At 48.5% G+C, this 23,433-nt stretch overlaps 1 protein-coding gene across 6 annotated transcripts in view; it reads right to left on the bottom strand.

Moving 5' to 3' along the window:
- SMG6 (SMG6 nonsense mediated mRNA decay factor) overlaps positions 1–23,433 on the bottom strand; it is a 255,711-nt gene that overhangs the window by 24,728 nt on the left and 207,550 nt on the right. For all 6 annotated transcript variants that reach the window (XM_033185117.1, XM_033185119.1, XM_033185120.1 and 3 more), the window contains one exon: positions 1,067–1,243. In XM_033185117.1, coding sequence (XP_033041008.1) covers positions 1,067–1,243 — 177 coding nt within the window. The remainder of the gene's footprint in view (positions 1–1,066; positions 1,244–23,433) is intronic.

The raw sequence follows: 23,433 nt of genomic DNA, 5'->3' as shown, positions 1-23,433 counted from the left end.
ATCCCTGTACCCCGCCCTGCTCTACCGGGCGCTTGAGACTGCTGAGGGCCAAATGACTGTGTTGGCCTATGGGTGACCTGGCCCCTGGCTAGAATCACTTCCGTCCCTTCCCTTAGTCCCATGTTCCTTCCCACCTAAGTCTCCTGTCTTTAACACTATGTGGTAAAAAGAAGAGTCAATCTTCAGGCAAAAGTGAGGTGTGTGTGAACACACACCCAGACAGAATTACCCACACCCAGACACACAGCAGGGCAGCTGGCAGTGATACTAAATGCATACATGCTCCAACAACATCACACTCACATCCACTCAGAACCCACAGACAGCAGGGAAGCTGGCAGCAGTGTTTACTCAAACTGACACACAAACCCACATCAACAATCACCCCCAGAAAGACACATACATGCAATAGCAATATATAGGGCAGGGCAACTGCCAGTGGAGTTTTGCAGGGGCGGGTACACAGGCTCATGCATGTGCACGCACACACACACACACACACACACACACACGAGTCTGGAGTGAAGCAAGGGCTACAGGAACAACCAAGGGCAAACAAACAAGAGGAGAATTCCTTAATCACATCAGGATGTGCAGGAGGGAGGGAGGGAACAAGGGAGGGAGGGGAGGCCGGGGGAGGGGTGATTTTCCACACAGGGCCAGCAATGTCAGCTCTTCCTGTACGTGTGCTGCAGGCTGGAGTTCAGGCCTGTGCTGCACTGGGCTCCACACATCTATAAACTTGATCCTGACCCCTCCTCTCTCTCCCTTTCCTAAGCCTCGAGAGCTGCACATTATTCAACTTCTTCTTTCTTTCTTTTCCTCCCTTCTCCTCCATGCAGCATTAAAAGAAGCATCTGGAACTCGTAGTGGAGTGGGATGGAGGCACCGGGGTGGACTGGCAGGAAGGGGCACCAGGAGAGCACACTCTCAAGAAGGTGGCTGGTCATATTAACACAGACACTGCTCTCTGTGCTCATAAATAAGCAGGAGTAGAAGCTGAAGCCACGGGTAGAATGGGGAGGGGGCCTTCCCTCTGCCACAGCGGGCTCTTCCTGCATAGTACCTCATCTTCCAGTCGTGTTCCCTCTTGGCTTCCCATTTCCTTTCCCATGGTGTCTGGGACGGGTGCCACTGACACATACTTTCCACCCTTGAATGCCAGCAGAGGCTCTTCTTGTCCACAAAGGGCTTCCAGAAAATACTTCAGCACTGTGACCCTTTTGCAGTCAGCTGCAATAACCTACAGGGTGAGAGGGAGAGAAGAAAAACAGCATTTTCTGAAAGGGAAGATGGAGATGAGATGTTGCTTGCTGGCTGAGGGGCACAGGGGAAGTGTGTCAAAGCTACCAGGCAAGGGGGTCAGAATGAATGACAGGGTGTGGAGGGCACCAGGGCATGTCAGGTGGTAAGTGAGGGCCCGGGGCAGGTCGAGGACCAAGACTGTCTGAGGGAAGGAAGGTCCCACAGTCTCTCCTTAGGTTATCTCTGGGGCAGCAGACAACCCCAGGGACCAGTGACAGGTGCCTTACATTTATTTGACTAAAGTCCTGATACAAAACAGAATACATGACATTCTTCCAAGTCTGGTCTAGAATCAGCAGAGGGAAGAGTGGAGTACTTTCACAGCATAGAGCTTTCTGGGGCCCCTCGCTGCCACTCTCCACTCCTCTCCCAGCACCCCTGCTCCAGACTCCCAAAAGGAGAATTTTCAGCCCAAGTGCAAAATGAATGCTAAGGGCTTTCTTGGCTGTTTCATTTCAACCAGATCATTTTGGACTTCCCCTGACAGGTTCCTGCCCTATCTAAGAGCTCCTCATGCTCAAGAGACTGGAGTCAGGCAGGAAATTGTCAGGAGAGAGACAGGTGGGGATGTTTCACCAAAGCTCTGCTCTTTCTGACGTTTAGGCCAAGCCGCTCCCGCGTGGCCATGTGAGCACACAAGTCAGTGCTGTCAGAGAAGCCTGGGCTGATTTAGCTGAGATGAAACTCAGTATCTTGAGCAACAGTCAAATCTGTAAGTGTCTCAGATGAAGGGTCCACCGTCCCCCAGTCTGGCCCCTTCTGGAGACATCACACATGCACACCGTCTCCTCCACACCTGTCGGGCCCCCTCCCGGAGGCACCACACACGCACGCCCTCTCCTGCACACCCGTCTGCTTGGCTTGCACTCTCCTCCGTGCTTGCCCCTCTGTGCCCTTCTCTTCATCTCTAGCCTCCAGCATCCTCTTCTCCCTATTGGTTGAGTGCTCAGCAAGGGAGAGGGGCCCTGCTGGACCTGGAGCTTGACAGCTGAAGGCCATTCCACATGGGAAACACACATCAGGGGCCAGATGTGCCACAGGGGACGGCCCCTTCATCCTCATTGACTAGCCCCAGCCTCTCTTTTATTGCATCCCCATTTCTTCATGTGAAAGGAGCTTCACATTCAGAAGTCCCTTCTTTTTTTTTTTTTTTTTTTTTTTTTTTGAGACGGAGTCTCGCTCTGTCGCCCAAGCTGGAGTGCGTTGGCTGGATCTCAGCTCACTGCAAGCTCCACCTCCTGGGTTCACGCCATTCTCCTGCCTCAGCCTCCCGAGTAGCTGGGACTACAGGCGCCCACCACCTCGCCCGGCTAGTTTTTTGTATTTTTAGTAGAGACGGGGTTTCACCGTGTTAGCCAGGAGGGTCTCGATCTCCTGACCTTGTGATTCACCCCTTCTATCTGCAGCACACAGGGAGGTACTAATCTGGAGACAACTGATCATCATTTTACGGGTGCAGGTGTTCTCTCTCTCATGTGGACAGCAACCCCTCTGGTGGCAAAGCTGCCTAAATCTCATCATTTTTGTACGTTACTGGCAAGAATTGTAAGGACAAGCTGTGCACACAGTAGACTCACAATAAAGACAGACAGACAGCACAGGGAAGCTCGGCTGGGTACCACAGACAGCAGATGAAGCAGGCATGACCCACATTCTCTAAGACAGTGGAAATAAATGAGCACCGCTCGGCAGGCTGGCTGCCCAGGCAAGTGTGGCGCACGCCAGTCAACTGTGGCACACGCCAGTCAACTGTGTGCTCCGTGGCTGCATCCTCTGCCACCTTCACCAAAAGCCAACCCCGCTTTCCTACCCAGTCTAGGGGTGTTCTCTGCTTTCTCTCACCATTGGCCCTGTTACCATTATAGGCTGGAATCTCAAGCTAAGTACTTTGACCACCTTCACCTGAGAGGCTGACGTAAAAGGTTCTCGGCCTCCCAGAAGGGCTTAGAAAAAGTTCAGCCCCTTGAGCTTGGGGTGCCTGGTCCTGGGCTTACCTCCGTGAAGGAGAAGGAAAGCTTGTTTTGGCCCAGGGCAGGTAACCATGGTTCCATTGCGTGTATTCAAACATGTGATGAGGAAGGCTAGAAATACAGAAGCAGGGGCTAAAAGGCATTAGAGACGAAATGAGTAATAGCCTGGCAGGCAGCACGCACAGTGGCTCCCTGCATCTCCAGCCTCTCACTTGCATAGGAAACTTCTGCATTTCCACAAGACTGCCAGTTTCCTCTCTGTGGTCTAATTTTAACCACCTTGTCGTTACAGTGTGTGTCAGCCACCTGACCCCACTACGACCTCTGACCTTATGCCCCAGCTACTGCTTGCACTATGGAGAATTATGTAACGGGTACAGGACTTTCCTTTTTGGTGTGAGGCTGCTGCCACTGAATGGAGAGGAGAGGGGAGCTAAGCGGTGAGAAGAGGACAGAGGAAAAGCTTGCAATGGTCCTTGGCCTCACCTGGACGATAAGAGGTACAATGGCACCCCTGTTAAGTGCACAGAGGAAACCTGCCCAGATAGGAGTGTGCCACAGGTGCATGCACAGACAGGCGGGGAGGAGCGTTGCTGCCGCTGGAGCATGGGCTACATGGTACGCTGAGTGGCTAAGAAAGCGTGGTTCCCGGCCGAGAGGGAGAAAAGCCCCATGTGTGGACGTGGGACTCCTGGAGATGGGGATTTCCAGGCCACAGCAGGACCCAGGGATGTGGACATCCTGAGGCCGCCTGCAGCACATCCTTACAGGGTCAGTGGGAATTGTCTATTCCATGGACACACAAGCAACGAGGAGTAGCCCTCTCCTGGTTTTCACTTCCACCCATTCAGAAGGAAGCTGGTTTCCTCGGGGATTGTGTCTGCCATAGCCATTAGTTCCTCCTCTAGGACAAGGACACTTCTGGCTGATATGCAAAAGGCTGTGATCCACGGGGTTCTCTGAACTCGTGTTAATAGGCCTGAAAAGGATTCTACCTGCTTGGAGAGAGCAAGGTTGTCTGTCTTGGAAAAGTGTCCTCTGTCCTTTGCAATCCAAGCAGCAGGGAGGATGGTCAAAGCTGTGTAAAGTGTACTGTGGGAGTGAGAAGTGCACAGTTTGAGCTCTTTAGGAGATGGAGAAACTGAGAGGCAGAGTGTCCAGGGCTTGCCCAGAGGCACAGAGAAACCTGTCTGTAGCTCACTGGCCTGTCTGCAAAAGCATTCTGCCTTAATGTGGGGGGAAGAGGCCCACTGGGAAGAGGACCACAGCTCTCTTGATGCTGGAGTTCTGTAGGAGACTTACGGGAATATTCTCCTAGACAAAGCCTCCAGCACTTGAGTCAAGGAAAGAACAACACAGAACAGTTTAAATATGGTTAATAAGAGACTTCATAATGGAAGAAGCCTTTCAAATCACCGCCTAGGCCAATTCCAAGATGATCTTTGCTTGGTCTAGGAGGACTTCCTGGTAAGACAGGGGTTAAAGCTGGACTCCCTGCTTGGAGAGGAAGGACTCCAGATGAAGTCTGTGACATCATCCCACAGTAACTCTGCTCGTGAGCACATTTTTCCACTCTGTATCAATGAAAAACAGAGAATGTAAGTGGCATGTGTATCGCAGCTCTGGGGGCAAACTCTGGATCCTCCAGAGGAGAAAGAGCTGGGTAGGAGAGGCTCCCTTCCTGGGCTACATTAGCACGTGGGGCTGGACTGGGGCTAGAGGCGACGAAAAGGGCTGCCAGCCAGGGCACACCTCTGCGGCGTACCTTCTCAGTTACAGTCCTGGCCTTTCTGGAGGGAGATTCACCGTGTAGGCGACTGTCAAGAATTCCCAAGTTAATTGACGAAATATCAGATACAAATCATTTCAATCAGCTTGGGAAAGAAAACTGGGGCTTTAGGTCAGGGAAGAGCTGAGAGAAAGCCCCTTTCCCTTCCCCTGAAGACTGCCGGAGGCAGCTTACCATGGCAGCAGGAACTGAAACCTTTAGCTTCAGGGCTCCAGTTATCACTCTAATCAAGTCCACACGCAAAGAACCAAGCAGAAAGAAAACTGAAAGTGAGATGTGGAGAGGCGATACAGGAGGCTGTCTTCTCCTAGGCTCAGTTCCTTAGAGAGAGAGAATGTAAGCATGGGGTAAGTAGGGGCTGGAGCTAAGGGGAGCGAGGAACAAAGGAGAAAACCTCTAGGTCAAGAGAGAAGACTGGGTTACTGTTCTGAGGTATTTAAGGTGGAAAGGTGGAGAAGTAAAGAAAAACGGCATTTCTTGGCTGGGCACGGTAGCTCACGAATGTAATCTCAGCACTCTGGGAGGCCAAAGTGGGCAGATCACCTGAGGTCAGGAGTTCAAGACCAGCCTGGCCAACATGGTGAAACCCCATCTCTACTAAAAATACAAAAACTAGCCAGGTGTGGTAGCATGCACCTGTAGTCCCAGCTACTAGGGAGGCTGAGGCAGGAGAATCACTTGAATCTGGGAGGTGGAGGTTGCAGTGAGCCGAGATTGTACCACTGCACTCCAGCCTGGGCAACAAAGCGAGGCTATGTCTCCAAAAAAAAAAGAAAAAAAAAGACAGAAAAATAGTGTTCTCTGAAAACTGGTGACTCTTCACAGCTACTCAGTAGGGAACAAGCACAGTGTGGACAGAGACGCCTGGGGTGGGGGGAGCGGGCTGGGGAGAGAAAACGAGCTATATGCTCTTTATGGAAGGTAGGGAGGGTGAGACAGAGAATGGGAATTAAGCACCAGGTATCACATACTGATGTGCAAGGAGCTGCACGACTTAACGCCACAGGGAAGGGAGAAAAACTCCAAATCTAGCCGGGAATATGAGGAAGGCCTGGAGAGCCAGGACCCTGGATGCAAGCTCTAGGAAGTGAGGGACTCGCTCTATCGTTACCTGGTCCCCGTCTTCTCCAAACAGCCCTCTTGGAAGGCACAACCATGGTTACTAGTCATTCTGCAACATTTCTTTTTCTGAATTTTTGGTTTGGAGAAAGCGGAGTTTGAACTTGTACTATAAGCCAGTTCTTTTTTCTAGTCTTAACAGCTCAGCTTGCTACTGCTCCTCTGGTTAAACAGAACAATCGCATGGGTTTCCCCTGACAAACTCAAGTTTACAGGTTGTTTTTCTTGTTTCTCTAAACGGAGCCAATTATTCTCACATTTGTTGAAACCTTCAATCAAACTTTATAGCTTGTTAATTTTACAGAATGTCCTTAGAGCAAATAAGATGCAGACAGGAACGTGAAGTCTTGCTGACATTATTAAGAAACCTTAAAATAGCCTACAAATCCAACACCAAGGCTGGTAAAATACAGGCTGCTTGGCTGGCTTCTGAGGTCAATTAGCAATGGGTTAATTATCATCTTTAATGAGCCAAACCTCTAGGATTGGCCACAAGAAATTTAACTCCGACTAATGTGTTTTCACAAACTGGGAACCTCTAGTTACGCACTACTCACCCTCAGAGGAAACTGAAGGGTGGGAAGCAGCCAAGGGTGGGCCAGCCTAGGAAGGGGTCTGCCAATGGAAGTTCAGACACGAGAAATAAAAAATACCACACAGGGAATCCTCTGGAGCTGGGAGGACAGAGGAAATGGTTTATTCACATTCCTAGGGGGAGGGGCCTCCTGGCAGGAAGCAGACTCCAGAAGGCAGGAGTGAAACTGGCCACAAGGATGCATAGTCACTCTGAAGACACAGGCAGTAGCTTAGGATGGGGAGACAGACATTCACAGCCTACTTGAGTCAGAAGAAGTTGGTATGAAATTGGGAAAGAGGCTCATGGGTCAGAGAGGAGTGAAAGAAAGAACCTGTGCAGGGGCTGAATGATAAGGGGAACAGCATGAGGAAAAAGCTCACGTCCTTGGACCAGATGCATCTCCTGACAGCCTTGGAGCATACTGTCCAAGGGATCAGTTCAAACAGGATTTCACTCTCTCCCTATCCCGCTACAGCTGGGCCTCTTTCTATGTGAAGCATTAAGTACAGGCTACTTTCTCGCTCTGTCGCCCAGGCTGGAGTGCAGTGGCGCGATCTCGGCTCACTGCAAGCTCCGCCTCCCACCTTCATGCCATTCTCCTGCCTCAGCCTCCCGAGTAGCTGGGACTACAGGCGCCCGCCACCTCGCCCGGCTAGTTTTTTGTATTTTTTAGTAGAGACAGGGTTTCACCGTGTTCGCCAGGATGGTCTCGATCTCCTGACCTTGTGATCCGCCCACCTCAGCCTCCCAAACTGCTAGGACTACAGGTGTGAGCCACTGTACCCGGCCCCGTTTCTTTCTTATTTTTTTGAGACAGAGTCTTGCTTGGTCACCCAGGCTGGAGTGCACTGGCATGATCTCGGCTCACTGCAACCTCTGCTTCCCAGGTTCAAGTGATTCTCCTGCCTCAGCCTCCCTAGTAGCTGGGATTACAGGTGCGTGCCACCATGCCCAGCTAATTTATGTATTTTCAGTAGAGACAGGGGTTTCACCATGTTGGCCAGGCTGATCTCGAACTCCTGACCTCAAGTGATCCGCCACGCCCGGCCTTTCTCAGTCATTTCTAATCCCAGTGTCCAGATCCGACCCTCCCTAGTCCTATGGTTGGCCTGTGCTAGCTGAAGGGTCATCGGGTCACAAGATGAAATGCTAACATCATTGGTCCCCCCACAGCAACCACATCATTCCATGTGTCTGGTCCCAACAGCTGTGTTTTCTTCTTAGAGGCAACGAGGGCCATTATCAATCAGTCACCACTGCACAGATGCTTGCTGTTCCCACCTGTAACCACCATGTGTGTGCTGAAGTCTCTCAGAGAGGGGGAGGTGGGAACTGGCAAATGGTCAGATGGCAAGACCTGGTGCTGGTGGGGAGACTATCCCAAGACAGGGTTATTGAAGATCCCAAAAGGTACAGGTATTTGGCTACTAGGAAGGAGATGATGTTCAAACTGAAGGGAGAACCAGGGGAACAGGGGAGCTGTGAAGCATACGCAGGAAGTAATGAGGTAAATAAAGTTGAAAAAACGGGGCCATTCTGGCAAGAGGCAAGACAAGGCAATACAGGAGGTTGGAAAAGAGCCTGGGCTTCACAGTTACACAGACCTGAGTTCAAGTACTAACTGCCACTTCCTGGCTATTTATCCTTAGACAAGTTACTTAACTTCTCTGAGCCTTTGTTTGCTCAAGTTGTTTGTGAGGTTTAAAAGATAATACAGGCCAGGTGCAGTGGCTCATGCCTGTAATCCCAGCACTTGGGGAGGCCGAGGCAGCGGACCACCTGCGGTCAGGAGTCCGAGACCAGCCAGGCCAACATGGTGAAACCCCATCTCTACTAAAAATACAAAAATTAGCTGGGTTAGTAGCGGGCTCCTGTAATTCCAGCTACTCAGGAGGCTGAGGCAGAAGAACTGATTGAACCCAGGAAGCGGAGATTACAGTGAGCTGAGATCGTGCTATTGCAATCCAGCGTGGGTGACAGAGCAAGACTCCGTTGCAGAAAAAAAAAAAAAGATAAGACAAGCCTGGGCAACATAGTGAGACTGTGTCTGTCAAAAACAAACAAAAAAGCTGGGCATGGTGGTGCACCACACCTACAGTCTGAGCTAACTAGGAGGCTGAGGTAGGAGGATCGCTTGAGCCAGGGAAGTCGGAGCTGCAGTGAACCATGAGCACGCCACTGCACTCTAGCCAGGGTGACGAGTGATATCGTGACTCAAAAAGAAAAGAAAAGACAGACAGAATACATATCAAATACTCAGCGAGATGCCTGGGCCCAGTAGGTGCTCGATAATTGAGCAGCTATCATTTTTTTTCCCTCTTTGCTCCACTCTCTTCAGAGGTGGGAGGGACGCTGCCTAACACGGCTGAGCTGTTTGGAAGCCAGTCTGAGAGGCAAGGTGGGAAGCATGGGGCTGGCACATAGCCTAGGGCCAAGGGGAGAGGCCCTGGAATGCTTACCTGGCTGTTGGAACTGCAAAAAAATTTCTTTTTAATTTGTCCAGGCTGGAGTTTGCAGCAGCCTCATCATGGCTTGCAGCAGGCTCAGCCTCTTGAGCTCAAGCGGGAACCTGGCTAATTTTTAAAAATTGTTTTGTAAAGATGAGGTCTTGCTATATTGCTGGTCTCAAACTCCCGTCCTCAAGTGATCCTCCCACCTTGGCCTCCCAAAGCACTGGGATTACAGGCACGAGCCACCACTCAGGGCCTGAAATATTTTATTCAGAACTAAGGTGCTAGATCCAGGCTACTGGGCTGGCCAAGCAGGCGAGGGAAGACCTTGCCTCTCTTCAGCAATCCCTCTCCCTATTCTTCAGAAAGACTCCGGACCTAATCAAGAGGTACGCATGCATTACTCCAGTCATCTAGAGAGGTTCCAAGGTCCCGGGCTTCGGAATAAGTGTGCTACTAGTACATGTATCAGGAATACAGTCACAATTGCCTTGTCCATCAGGTCCCTTCACAGTGGGGTATGGGCGGTGGCTCTGCCTTTTTTAATGGGATTGTTGAGGGTTTGAGGCGGCCCTGCAAACCCTGCAACTGTATCTTTCTTTCTTTTTTTCTGAGATGGAGTCTGGCTCTGTTGCCCCAGGCTGCAGTGCAGTGGCGAGATCTCGGCTTACTGCAACCTCCACCTCTTGGGTTCAAGAGATTCTTCCTAAGTAGCTGGGAGTACAGGCATGTGCCACCACGCCCGGCTAAGTTTTGTATTTTTAGTAGAGATGGGGTTTCAACCATGTTGGCCAGGCTGGTCTCGAATTCCTGACCTCAAGTGATCCACCTGTCTCGGCCTCCCAAAGTGTTGGGATTACAGGCATGAGCCACTTTGCTTGGCCAACAGTATCTTATTTTATGCTAAGATGGGATCTCACTTTGTTGCCCAGGCTGCTCTTGGCTGCTCTGAACTCCTGGCCTCAAGGAATCCTACTGCCTTAGCCTCCCAAAGTGCTGGGATTACAGGCATAAACCACTGTGTCCAGCCTGGTATCTTCCTTAAATAAGACCCAGCTGGATCCTTGCCTCATGTCTCCCAATATTAAAGCAGTGATGAGAAGATCCCCAATATGGTATTTTCTACCCACCTGCATTTCCTGAGCTTAGATATTCCAAACAAAGCCAGATAGGAGTCTGGTCTTCCATGGGCAGACTAAGCCTGCTCTTCTTGAACTGTTCCTTCATGGACAGAAACTATTCTTTTCTAGAGCTCTCGGCTCCGGCTGTACCAGAAAGGTACATTCTCAGCGGCAAGAGCGTCACAGAGAGCAAGCTATAGGCAGCAGTAGCTCGGGCTTCAGTCCAATTCTGCTTCCCCTGCAGAGTGCTCTGAGAGCAGCCACCCACATTGGCAGGGGTTAAGGACGGATATTGGCACTGCCAACACAAGCCTTTCAGGTCTGGCTGGCTTCAGCTGGTCTGAAACCTGGAACACAGGCGCTGGGGCCCTCACTTACTGAACCAGCAGGGGAGGCTGCAGGCTTAGCCCCTGGGGATGAAAGTCCTCCCGTCTGTCTCAGTCTGCAAATATCCACACAGTCTGTTTCTACACTGCCAGTTAGCTCTGGGCCAGAAGCACTGAACTTCGGGCTCTAGTCACTCGGAACCACATTGTTTGCCTTCTAGACAGCCACGTCCCGGAGGCCTCCCCTTAGGTTTGTGTTTAGGCTCCTTTACCAAATTTGCTCCTAATTGTATTTATTCTACGTGTGGCACAAGAGTGGTCTCTCGGAGACATCTGTAGTCTTCAACATACTTAAGCAACATGCGGTTCAGCAAAATGTAAGTGCCTACTGTGTGTGTGAGGCACTGTCCTCTAGACGCTGGGGACTCCTCACAGAACAAAGCAAAATCCCTGTTTCAGTTGGGGGGTTGGGTCACATTCATACCAGATACATCAAAAGACTCCCTGCATCAAGAGAGCACACGCCCCTGGCCGGGCGCGGTGGCTCAAGCCTGTCATCCCAGCACTTTGGGAGGCCGAGGCGGGCGGATCACGAGGTCAGGAGATCGAGACCATCCTGGCTAACACGGTGAAACCCCGTCTCTACTGAAAAATACAAAAAACTAGCTGGGCGAGGTGGCGGGCGCCTGTAGTCCCAGCTACTCGGGAGGCTGAGGCAGGAGAATGGCATGAACCCAGGAGGCGGAGCTTGCAGTGAGCCGAGATCCGGCCACTGCACTCCAGCCTGGGTGACAGAGCGAGACTTCGTCTCAAAAAAAAAAAAAAAAAAAAAGAGAGCACATGCCCCTCCCTGGCTGCCATGACCTGCGGTACTCAGGAAGGCAGAATTCTCAGCCCAGGGGAGAAGAAAAGCTCCTTGCAGAGACCTAGTACACTGCGCCTTCATTCCTTTCAGGCTGATGGGTCCTGAGGAAGTCAGGATGGAGAATTCCTTTGGGCTTAGCCTTGCTATAAAATGAAATCCCAATCTCTCTTAATGCTTCCCAAGCTCTTTGCAAACCCTCACCCACCCACCCCGCCCCCAAAAGATCACAACTGGCACTTCTTCCCTAATCCTGAACTTCAGTCCCCAGGCAACCCCCTTTGCTATACCCTGCAGGCTGTCTGCTTCCTCTGGCACCTCTGAAAGTTCACATATTACTCCCCCAACCTGCAGTGATTTTACATTTAAGCAATCAATTCATTCCCTCATCATCATCATCTTTTTTTTTTTTTTTTGGAGACAGAGTCTTGCTCTGTCACCCAGGCTGGAGTGCAGTGGCCGGATCTCAGCTCACTGCAAGCTCCGCCTCCCGGGTTCAGGCCATTCTCCTGCCTCAGCCTTCCAAGTAGCCGGGACTACAGGCGCCGCCACCATGCCCGGCTAATGTTTTTGTGTTTTTTTTTTTTAGTAGTGATGGGGTTTCACCATGTTAGCCAGGATGGTCTCCATCTCCCGATCTCATGATCCGGCCGCCTCGGCCTCCCAAAGTGCTGGGATTACAGGCTTGAGCTACCGTTCCCAGACCCCTCATCTTCTTTTAAGCTTGATAAGGTGTTTTCTTTTCTCTCTTTTTTCTGAAACAGAGTCTTACTCTATTAGCAATCAAGGCTCACTGCAGCCTCAAATAACTGGGCTGAAGCAATCCTCCTACCTCAGCCTCCAGAGTAGCTGGGACCACAGAGGCACACCACTTATGTCTGGCAAATATATATTTATTATTTATTGAGACGGAGTCTCGCTGTGTCGCCCAGGCTGGAGTGCAGTGGTGCAATCTCGGCTCACTGCAACCTTCATCTTGAACCTAGGTTCAAGTGATTCTCGTGCCTCGGCCTCCTGAGTAGCTGGGATTCACAGGTGCACACCATCATGCCCGGCTAATTTTCGTATTTTTAATAGAGATGGGGTTTTACCATGTTGGCCAGGATGGCCTCAAACTCCTGACCTCAGGTGCTCCACCTGCCTTGGCCTCCCAAAGTGCTGGGATTACAGGCGTGAGCCACTGCACCTGGCTAATGGCTAATTTTTATTTTTTTTTGGTAGAGACAAGGTCTGACTATGTCCCCTAGGCTGATCTCACTCATAGCTTTAAGTGAGCCTCCTGCATCGGCCTCCCAAAGTACTGGAGTTGTAGGTGTGAGCCACCCAGCCCAGCCTAAAAGTCCTTCAAGACGCCAGTTAGGCTTTGTCCAATCTGCCAGCCTACCTTCCACAAATACTTCGTAACCCCCTACTATGGGACAGAGACTGCTAGACATCCTGGGCACACAAGACAAGACAAGACAAGACAAGACAAGACAGATGCAGTCCTTGACTTCACATGACTTTCAGTCCAGCAAAGGGCTCCACAGGAACCTCGCGCTAACCTCTCCCAAGGACACAGGTACCCCTTCAGCAAATGTGGACTAGGCCCACACTTCATTCATCTTCTCTGACTCCATTAGCAGCTCTCAACATCTGCACTACTTGTATGTCACAAAGTGAATTCTTTTGCCCTTTGGTTGGAAGAGACCTTAATAATCATTCAGAGCCACAAGAGAACCTCCTCTAAATACCCCTCAGTGATCCAGCTCTTTCTTGACTACTTCTGGTGGAGAGGACTCAAGGCCCTGGAGTAGTTTTTAAAATCAATCATTACTTAACATTGAAGAAATATATAATTTTTCTTTTCTTTTTTTTTTTTTTAGACAGAGTCTCTCTCTGTCCACCTAGGCTGGTGTGCAGTGGCACAATCACGGCTCACTGCAGCCTCGACTTCCTGGGCTTAGGTGATCCTCCCATCTTAGCCTCCCAGGTAGCTGGGACTACAGGTGCGAGCCACCACACCTGCTAGAGTTTCTCCATGTTGGCATGGCTGGTCTCAAACTCTTGGCCTTAAGCAATCTGCCTGCCTCTGCCTCCCAAAGTGCTGGGATTACAGGCAAGAGTCACCACATCTAGCTAGTAATTTTGATTATCTACACTAATGGACTTTTTTTCTGACCATTCTGTATGAGGTGTGTTACTGTGTTGAATCTGTAAGGGGACACATTTCCTACTAGAAGGCCATTCTATTTTTAGACTTTACTAATTAGTAGAAATGTTTACAACTTTTAAACCCAGATCTGCCTCCCAATGCTTCTAATTTGGTTCTCTGGGGCCATGTAAAACAAAATAAAACAAAACAAAAACCCCCAAAAAACTCTAATCCTGCTTTTATCTGGCTGGCCTCAAATTATGTGAGGTCTGCTGTGTTACACACCTTCTCTAGGCTAAACAGTCCCACTTCCTTCAACTGTGCCTCACTCTGTCTCCTAAACATCCTGCTTATTCCTTCACTAAGACTTTCACTAAGACGAATGTGTCTCCTCCATTGAGTGCCCACGTGACCTGGTAGCAGAGCAGAGAGTGGCCCATCCCCTCTCATCTCTGTTGGGGATACTCAATTTTAATAACAGACTTAACAGCATTACTTTCATTGTCCCCACCTTGCACTACTGATAAACTGTGAGCTGCTTTTTTCCTTTTCTTGTGGGGGACAGGGTCTTGCTCTGTCACTCAGGCTGGGGTGCAGTGGCGAGATTGTGGTTCCCTGAAGCCTTGACTTCTCAGACTCATGTGATCCTTCCACCTCAACTTCCTGAGCTGGGACTACAAGCATGTGCCACCACACCTGGCTAAATATTTTGTAGAGATGGGGTTTCGCCATGTTGCCCCAGTTGGTCTTGAACTCCTAAGTTTAAGGAATCCTCTTGCCTCAGCCTCCCAAAGTGTTGAGATTACAGGCGTGAGCCACTGTGCCCAGCCAATTGTGAGCTTCTCATCAACAAATCCCCAAATTGTTTTCACATATGTTGCTAAATCCTATCTCCCTTTATGTATTATAAGCCCTCCACCAACTATTCCCTTTCACGTCTTTTCCTTCACCACGGTCTTCTCCCCATGCCTGAAGAAATCTGATTATTTACCATTGTGCTGCATGCTACACGCTACGTGTGGCTGACTTTTTGGACCAGGGTAGGGTTTTACATTTATTCTTATTTGATTTCATCTTGTCATTTACTTCTCCCATTGCAACCTATTAAGTTCTCTTTGGATCCTAAATTTTTCTTTTTTTTTTTTTTTTTTGAGAGGGAGTCTGGCTGTCGCCCAGGCTGGAGTGCAGTGGCTGGATCTCAGCTCACTGCAAGCTCCGCCTCCCAGGTTTACGCCATTCTCCTGCCTCAGCCTCCCAAGTAGCTGGGACTACAGGCGCCCGCCACCTCGCCCGGCTAGCTTTTTTTTGTATTTTTAGTAGAGACGGGGTTTCACCGTGTTAGCCAGGATGGTCTCGAACTCCTGACCTCGTGATCCACCCGTCTCGGCCTCCCAAAGTGCTGGGATTACAGGCTTGAGCCACCGCGCCCGGCTGGATCCTAAATTTTTCATCTGAGAATGCATTCCCTTCTCAGGTTTATGTTACATACCTTTTTTTTTTTTTTTTTTTTTGAGACAGAGTCTCAGTCTTGTTGCTCAGGCTGGAGTGCAATGGCGTGATCTCGGCTCACTGAAACCTCCACCTCCCGGATTCGAGTGATTCTCCTGCCTCAGCCTCCTGAGTAGCTGGGGTTACAGGCACCCGCCACCATGTCCAGCTAATTTTTGTATTTTTAGTAGAGACGGGGCTTTCCCATGTTGGTCAGGCTGGTCTCAAACTCCTGACCTCAGGTGATCCACCTGCCTTGGCCTCCCAAAGTGCTGGGATTACAGGTGTGAGCCACTGTGCCCGGCCATGTTACATGAATTTTATCAGTTGGTTTTATTTACAATTCTCATTAACTTTCTCCCATTAATCTGTTGTGTTTTTTTCTCCTAAGTAAGATTCTTGAGGGGAGGCACTAGTGTAAGTGTTTATGTGTGTGCTTAAAATAAAATCTATCTGCAGTATTTAACATGCACTGTGGATACCTGAACAATGTGGATGAGTGATCATGGGGGTCAGACGGCAGCCTCAGGACAATCCCAGAGGACATCACGGAGGGGGTGCGGCCACACTGTCTATACTGTGTCAATCATGCTCCCTAAGCTGTGCAACACAGACACCTGGACACACTTGGAGATGCTACCTTCTGTTTGGGTGGTGTTCCTCATGGAGGCTTGGACTCAATAAGGAACAGGGACTCCTCTTTGACAGGCTGCCTCCAGTTTCTCATGTGAAACCAGATACCACAAGAAGCCACGCTCTGGGCATGTCTTGCTTCATCTTAACTCCACGGAGGCTGCTGGACTAGCTTAAGGTAACACATACCTCTAAGAAGTGAGATTTAATGCTCTTCAAAGCACTGACGTCATGCTTTGAAAAAAAAAAATTACATCCACATCTGAAGAACCCTCACAGCCTATGAAAAAATGTAGTATAGAGACGTTCTCTGAGATTTGGGCTGAGGTAGAAAGCCATTTTAAGTTGCATTTTTAGGTTCTATGTTTCTGGAGTCCTGAATTAAAACACAACCCATGCCTCATAGTTGGAGACAAGACAAGCTTTGTTAACACAAGCGAGCTAGTCTGTTCACAGCTCGGGACACGGTGTAAGTCAACAAATAGCTGCCGTACAGAACCACCTCAATCAGTATTAGTTCCCCCTTCTTTACATCTGAACATGAGAAAGCACTTTTCAAAACCAACTGTATCACAACCACACAATGAGCTTATTAAAAATGCAGATTCCAGAACCCCAATTTTTTTCTTTTTTAGAGTCTCACTCTGTCGCCCAGGCTGGAGTACAGTAGTGAGATCTCCGTTCACTGTAACCTCTGCCTTCCGGGCTCAAGTGATCCTCCCATCTCAGCCTCCTCAGTAGCTGGGACTAGAGGCGCCTGCCACCATGCCCGGGTCATTTTTACCTTTTTTTTTTTTTTTTTTTTGGAGACAGAGTCTCACTCTGTTGCCCGGGCTGGAGTGCAGTGGCCGGATCTCAGCTCACTGCAAGCTCTGCCTCCTGGGTTTATGCCATTCTCCTGCCTCAGCCTCCTGAGCAGCTGGGACTACGGGCAAAAGTGCCACCACACCCAGCTAATTTTTATATTTTTTGTAGAGATGAGGTTTCGCCATGTTGGCCAGGCTGGTCTCAAACTCCTGGCCTCAAATGACCCACCCGCCTCGGCCTCCCAAAGTGTTCAAGTACAGACGTGAGCCATCGTCCCTGGTCTAATCTTTGTATTTTTTTTTAGAGATGGGGTTTCACCATGTTGGCCAGGCTGGGCTTGAACTCCTGGCCTCAAGTAATCTGCTGTCCTTCGCCTCCCAAAGTGCTGGGATTATAGAAAGTGCTGGGATTATAGGCATAAGCCACTGTGCCCAACTTGGTTTTCTTTTTACCCAATACTACTCCTTGGCTATGGATTCCACTTTGAATTCAATGAATCAGTATTTCTTGAGATAGAACCTTAGAATGTATACTTTTAAACATTTTATTTTATGAGATCAGGTTTTGCTCTCTCACCTAGGCTGGAGTGCTGTGGTGTGAACACGGCTCACTGCAGCCTCAACCTATCGAGTAGTTGGGAATACAGGCGCACACCATCACATCCAACTAACTTTTTTAAAAAATGTTTTGTAGAGATGGGATCTTGCGATATTGCACAGGCTGGTCTTGAACTCCTAGGCTCAACAGATCCCCCTGCTTCGGATTCCCAAAGTGCTAGGATTACAGGTGTGAGCCACGGCACCTGGCCAGAAAGTACTGTATAGGCTGGTCTTGAACTCGTAGGCTCAAGAGAGCCCCCTGCTTCAGTCTCCCAAAGCGCTGGGATTATAGGTGTGGGCCACAGCGCCTGGCCAGAATGTGTGCAAGTGTTCCAGGTACTCATGAACACTGAGTTTGAGAATTACTGCTTTAAAGGATGGAAGGTTAGGTCAGAGTGGTCATAATTTTAGTAGACTCTTCAAAATGCAACTCTATTTTTCAAAGGTGCAAACACTACTACTATCTATGTATTTTTTGAGACAGGGTCTTGCTCTGTCACCCAGGCTGGAGTACAGTGGCATGATCAAAGTTCACTGCAACCTTGAACTCCTGGGCTCAAGTAATCCTCCTTCCTCAGCCTCCCAAGTGGCTGGGACGACAGTCACATATCACCATGCCCAGCTAATTTTTGAATTTTTATTTTTGTATAGAAGGGTCCTCACTATGTTGCCAGGACTGGTCTTGAACTCCTGGTCTCAAGCGGTCCTTCTGCTTTGGCCTCCCAAAGTGTTGGGGTTACAGCTGTGAGCCACTGCACCCAGGCTACCTTAGTTTTTCATGACACAGTGCATGTTAAACTTTTAGGATCTAAAAATCCTCTGCACTCTTTGATGTAGTTACTACATCTAGATGATGCAGACGAGCAAACTAAAACTCAAATAAATTAAATGACATTCTCAGGAGAACTAAGATCCGAAGTCAGATAAAATGACTTCCTCATTCAGGGCTCTTACCAGCTCACCAGGGCTACCTTCCTGGAAGAGTGCCATCAGCCTTCCGGGACGTAACAAAACCTGCTGCATGCCTCACTCACCCTTCGCAGCCACAGCGAACACCAAGAGAATGGTTACTACATGCTGGGCACCGTGCCAAATGCTTTACACGAACCAACTCATGTGATCCCCACAACCTCATGAAGCAGATACTGTTGCTGCTTCCATTATAGTGGTGAGGAAACTAAGGCACAGAGAAGTAACTTGCTCAGGGAATGCAACTAGTAAGTGCAGGGGCTGGATTGCTCTAACTGCCACAGCTCTCCGTGATCCAGGACATTCACAGGGGTTTCAGACAGAGACCCTCACCATCTTCCCGAGGAGAAAGCTCTCATCTAGCCTGGAAATTCATAGGAGAAGAGAAAAAGGCCGCCTCTCAGAACTGATTTCTTGAAGACTGAACTCTTCTGGGCATGGTACACTCCTCCTGGGGGGCTGACACGCCACAGGTCTAGGACAAGCAGGGCCCAGTGGAACAACAGTGTCATGGCCTCTGAACTTTTGTGCTCTCAGGCAAATTACTGAGCCTTATCTGGTAATTACTGCTCTTACTGTCTGGTAACTTGTGTGCTCGTGGGCAAAATCCTGAGCCTTGTCTGCAAGATGCTAATAATTCTGAAGATCTATATTCCTAGTCCTTTACCAAATTTTGTTATAAACTGACAATTTATATTTCTGTATATTTACAAGGGTACAAAGTGATATGTTTTATGAATACAATGTATAATAATTAAATCCAGCTAATTAACATATCTATCACCTCAAATACTTATTATTTTATTGTGGTGAGAAAATTTGAAATTTACTTTTATTTATTTTTTTAGACGGGGTCTTGCTGTCACCCAGGCTGGAGTGCAGTGGTAATGATTAAGGCTCACTGCAGTCTTGACTTCCCAGGCTCAAGTGATCTTCCCACCTCAGCCTCCCAAGTAGCTGGGACTACAGGCGTGGACCACCACACCCTGCTAATTTCATTTTCTTTTTTTAATTTAGAGATGGGGCCTCACTATGTTGCCCAGGCTGGTTTGAACTCCTGGTCTCAAGTGATCATCCTGCCTCAGCCCCCAAAGTGCTGGGATTACAGCTGTGAGCGACCACGTCTGACCTCTTAAAGCAATTTTAAATGTACAGTACTGTATTTTTATGTCCACCATGCTGTTCAACAGATCCCAGAAAAACACACACCCATCTTTCTCCCATGGAACTGAGGTTTTGAACCCTTTGACCATCATCTCCCCATTTCCTAGCCTCTGTAGCCACCATTCTACTGTCTGCTTTGATAAGCTGGACTCCTTCAGATTCCACATGTAAGTGAGAACATATGGTATGTGTCTTTCTGTGCCTGGCTTATTTCACTTAACATAATGCTCTTCAATTCCATCCATGTCGCTGAGAACGACAGAACTTCTTTTTAAAGACTGAATAGTACTCCGTTGTGTGTATGTCCCACCTTTTCTTTATCCATTCATCTGTTGATGGACACTCAGACTAATTCCATAACTTGGTTACTGTGACTAGTGCTGCAGTGAACCTGGGAGTCCAGACATCTCTTCAACCAACTGATTTCAAATCTTTTGGGTGAATGCCCAGAATTGGGATTACTCTCTTTCCATTCTTACAGGTTTCTGTGATTCTGGGCAGTCGTCTTGGAAAGGAGGAAAGGATCATTCTGCTGCTGAGCTTAACAGAGGAACTCAGCTCTGTCATAGGGGACAGTGCCAAGAGCTGGGCTTGGCCTTTTTGGAAGGGTTAAAGATTCAGAATGTGAACTAACAGTGAGAGGCTAGAGATTACTCTGATGGAAAAGGGTGGTACAGGTTACTCTCCTATGATAAGCCACTCAGGAAGACTTGGAGAGTTTTATGGAATCATTAGCACAGAGCTCCCCTCTGGCCACAGAGGAGAGGAAGAAACAGCGGACCAGTTTATAAAGCTCCAGAGCGGAAAATTTCTGTTGGTGTCCAAACTAAGTTTTTGGCTTTCTGTGAAGTTTGGAAAGACTTATACTGATGTTTTAATCACCTGTTTAGTGTTCTGAGGACTCCTGTCAGCGGCCTCACTGAGCTTGCTTCAGCAGGCAGTGGGGAACGGCTGGCTCTTGCCCCATGCTCTTCTTGTGAGCTGTTTCTTTCCCATGACCATCTCCAACACCCTGTAGCTCCCTTTGGGCCACTTGGAGGGTATAAACCAAACCTGTGAGCCCTGTAGGAGACTGAGCACACTCTTTTGGGCTAATTTACCACCAGATCTAAAGTCAGGAAAGACCCCTTAATAAGAGCTATGGTGCAAAGAGGTAAGAAGTAGTCTCAAGATTAGTCTGCCAGCAACACCTCTGTGGTGGCACAGACAAAGCAGGCTTGCCTTCCAGGAGAATCACCACCAACACATTCTTTTTTTCTTCTTTTTTTTTCAGTTGGAATCTTGCTCTGTAGCCCAGGCTGGAGTGCAATGGCACCATCTCAGCTCACTGCAACCTCTGCTTCCCAGGTTCAAGTGATTCTCCTGCCTCGGCCTCCTGAGTAGCTGGGACTACAGGCATGCGACACCAAGCCTGGCTAATTTTTGTATTTTTAGTACAGACAGGGTTTCACCATGTTGGCCAGGTAGGTCACGAATTCCTGACCTCAAGGGTTCCGTCTGCCTCAGCTTCCCAAATTGCTGGGATTACAAGCATGAGCCACCGTGCCTGGCCACCATTCAGACTTTCTAAAGCACTTGGGTATTTATCGTGAAAAGAAGTCCTCACAAGTGAAAATGCATACTGAACAAATTCAGGGCAGGGAAAGTTCTAGAAAGAAAAACTCATGAGCATGCCAGAAGCTCTTTAAAGAGGTTAAGGGGGTTGAAAAAAAAAAAAGGTTCAGGGTAGTGGCAGGTAGAACAAGTCAGCATCTTACATCCTCTGCAATTTTCATTGATCACAGTTTCTTGGTGGCCTAAATATCCCATTTTACTGGGAAAGCTGTGGTGTAGATGAAGTGGTGACAGATGGTTGCTAGGAATTATGCTATTTCATTTGATTATCATGGTAATCCTGTGAGACAGGAAGAGGAAACTAAAGCTCAGAGAAAGCAAGTGATGAAGTGATGAAGCTGGGCTTTGAACCCAGATTTGTCTTACTCCAAACTTTGTGCTCAGTTCATTGTATTATAATATGGCCTCTTATGAAGGAAATGGCACTTTCACAAAGAGTATAGGGCACTTTTGAGAAAGGGCTCTACTTTAAGTTATCTTCTGTTTTTGAAGACAGGGTTGCACTCTGTTGCCCAGACTGAGTGCAATGGTGTGATCACGGCTCATTGCAGTCTCAAACTCCCAGGTTCAAGTGATCCTCCTACCTCAGCCTCCTGAACATCTGGGACTACAGGTATGCGCCACTACGCCCAGCTTATTTTTTTGTAGAGATGGGGTCTCACTATGTTATCCAGGCTGGTCTCAAACTCCTGGACTCAAGCAATCCTCCCACCTCAACCTCCCAAAGTGGTGGGATTATAGGTGTGAGCTACCACACCCAGCCTATTTCAAGTCTTTCTCATTTAAAAAATATTACACTTGGCTGGGTGTGGTGGCTTATGCCTGTAATCCCAACACTTTGGGAGGCCAAGGTAGCTGGATTACCTGAGGTCAGGAGTTTGAGACCAGCCTGGCCAACATGGTGAAACCCCATCTCTACTAAATATAAAAAAATTAGCCGGGTGTTGTGGCAGGTGCCTGTAATCCCAGCTACTTGGGAGGCTAAGGCAGGAGAATTGCTTGAACTTGTGAGGCGGAGGGTGCACTGAGCCAAGACCGTGCCACCGCACTCCAGCCTGAGCAACAAAAGCAAAACTCTGTCTCAAAAAAAATTAATAAAAATAAATAAATAAATAATACTATGTAGAGTATATTATAATTATATAAACATAATAGTAGTATTACAGTAGCCTAAGGCCCTCAGGACAAAAAAAACTGTTCTGACAAATTTGCCTTTAGGGGAACACAAACTGAATGGCTGCTTGACTAAGCCACAGGCAAGAAAAGAAATACTGAAATTTAAAATTTCTCAGAATATCCGCCCTAAAAAGAGTTCTATCATTCAGATTCATTTCATTTCACTGGACATAATATGCGCAAAACCTCAGCTGATTACTTGATGAGCTGAATGAATACAGGAAACTAGTAACTGCCAGATGTTAAGACCTGTATGTGGGTAACCTCTGAAAGTTGTCTGCACCACTGCCTTGAACTTTTATACTGAATGTAAAGAGTAAAGTCCATCATGAGGACAGGAAAATGGAAATCAAAGCTCCCTCCTGATACTTGGCACCCAAAGGCTCCACAAATCTATCAATCCAAGTAACTTTTACTTTGCAAGCAACAGGGTGTGTTATTTATCTGGCAATGCTTGATCTTGGAGAAGGTATGAAGGAGGAGAAGAGAGTATAATAGTTTACTTCTCAGTGGAAAAACTAGGCTTAAGGAGGAGATACTGATTTCTAATTGAGTTCTCGGGGAGAGCTTCTCTGCCACAGAATTTTCCCTTCCCACCCCATCACTTTTCTTCTTCTTACCAAGGGAAGTTTCTTCAAATTGCTGTCTCTGGCTCAAAGTTAATTTCCCTTTGGCCAAAGCACTCTGTACATGCCATTGTTCCATGCCCTCTTATGCCAGAGTTCAAGCCGATAAGCCACCAACATGCCTTTTAATAAAGGAAGGGAGGGGGTCTCTCAAGGGAACTCTGCTTACTGAGGGAAAAGAGAGTCCTATAGCAGCAAAGGCACATACTACCCTTCCTCAGTGACCTCAGAGGAGTCTATTTACAAAGGCTATAGTTAGAGAGGAAAGAGCGAGAAGGAAGGGAAAGAGAGGCAGACCATGACCAGAGAGGTCTTATGTCCCACAGGAATAACTCTGAGGACAAGGAAAAGGCTGTCCTGTCACAAGGGCAAAATTAACCAGACCCAGCCAATTATGAGAGAGGGAAGGAAGGAGGATGCTGGGAACATGAAGGGGGCAAAGCTTACAGGCCACTACATACATGGGGGAATGCAGGAGGAAACTGTTCCAAAGCTGATGACAAGGCAGACAGGAAACCTCCGTGTCTCTGCTGACAGGAAAGAAAGAGCGAAATTCTGGATCTTCTCTCTAGGCAGGATTTCTCTTTTTCTTTCTTTCTTTTTTTTTTTTTTTCCTGAGACAGAGTCTCAGTTTGTCGTCCAGGCTGGAATGCAAATGCGTGATCTCAGCTCACTGCAACTCCGTCTCCCGGGTTCCAGCAATT

This window comes from Trachypithecus francoisi, unplaced genomic scaffold (assembly GCF_009764315.1).
Source record: "Trachypithecus francoisi isolate TF-2019V2 unplaced genomic scaffold, Tfra_2.0 Lachesis_group20, whole genome shotgun sequence".
Taxonomy (NCBI): domain Eukaryota; kingdom Metazoa; phylum Chordata; class Mammalia; order Primates; family Cercopithecidae; genus Trachypithecus; species Trachypithecus francoisi.
Note: the sequence above shows the minus strand (reverse complement) of the source record. Positions and strands in the feature narration are given on the sequence as shown.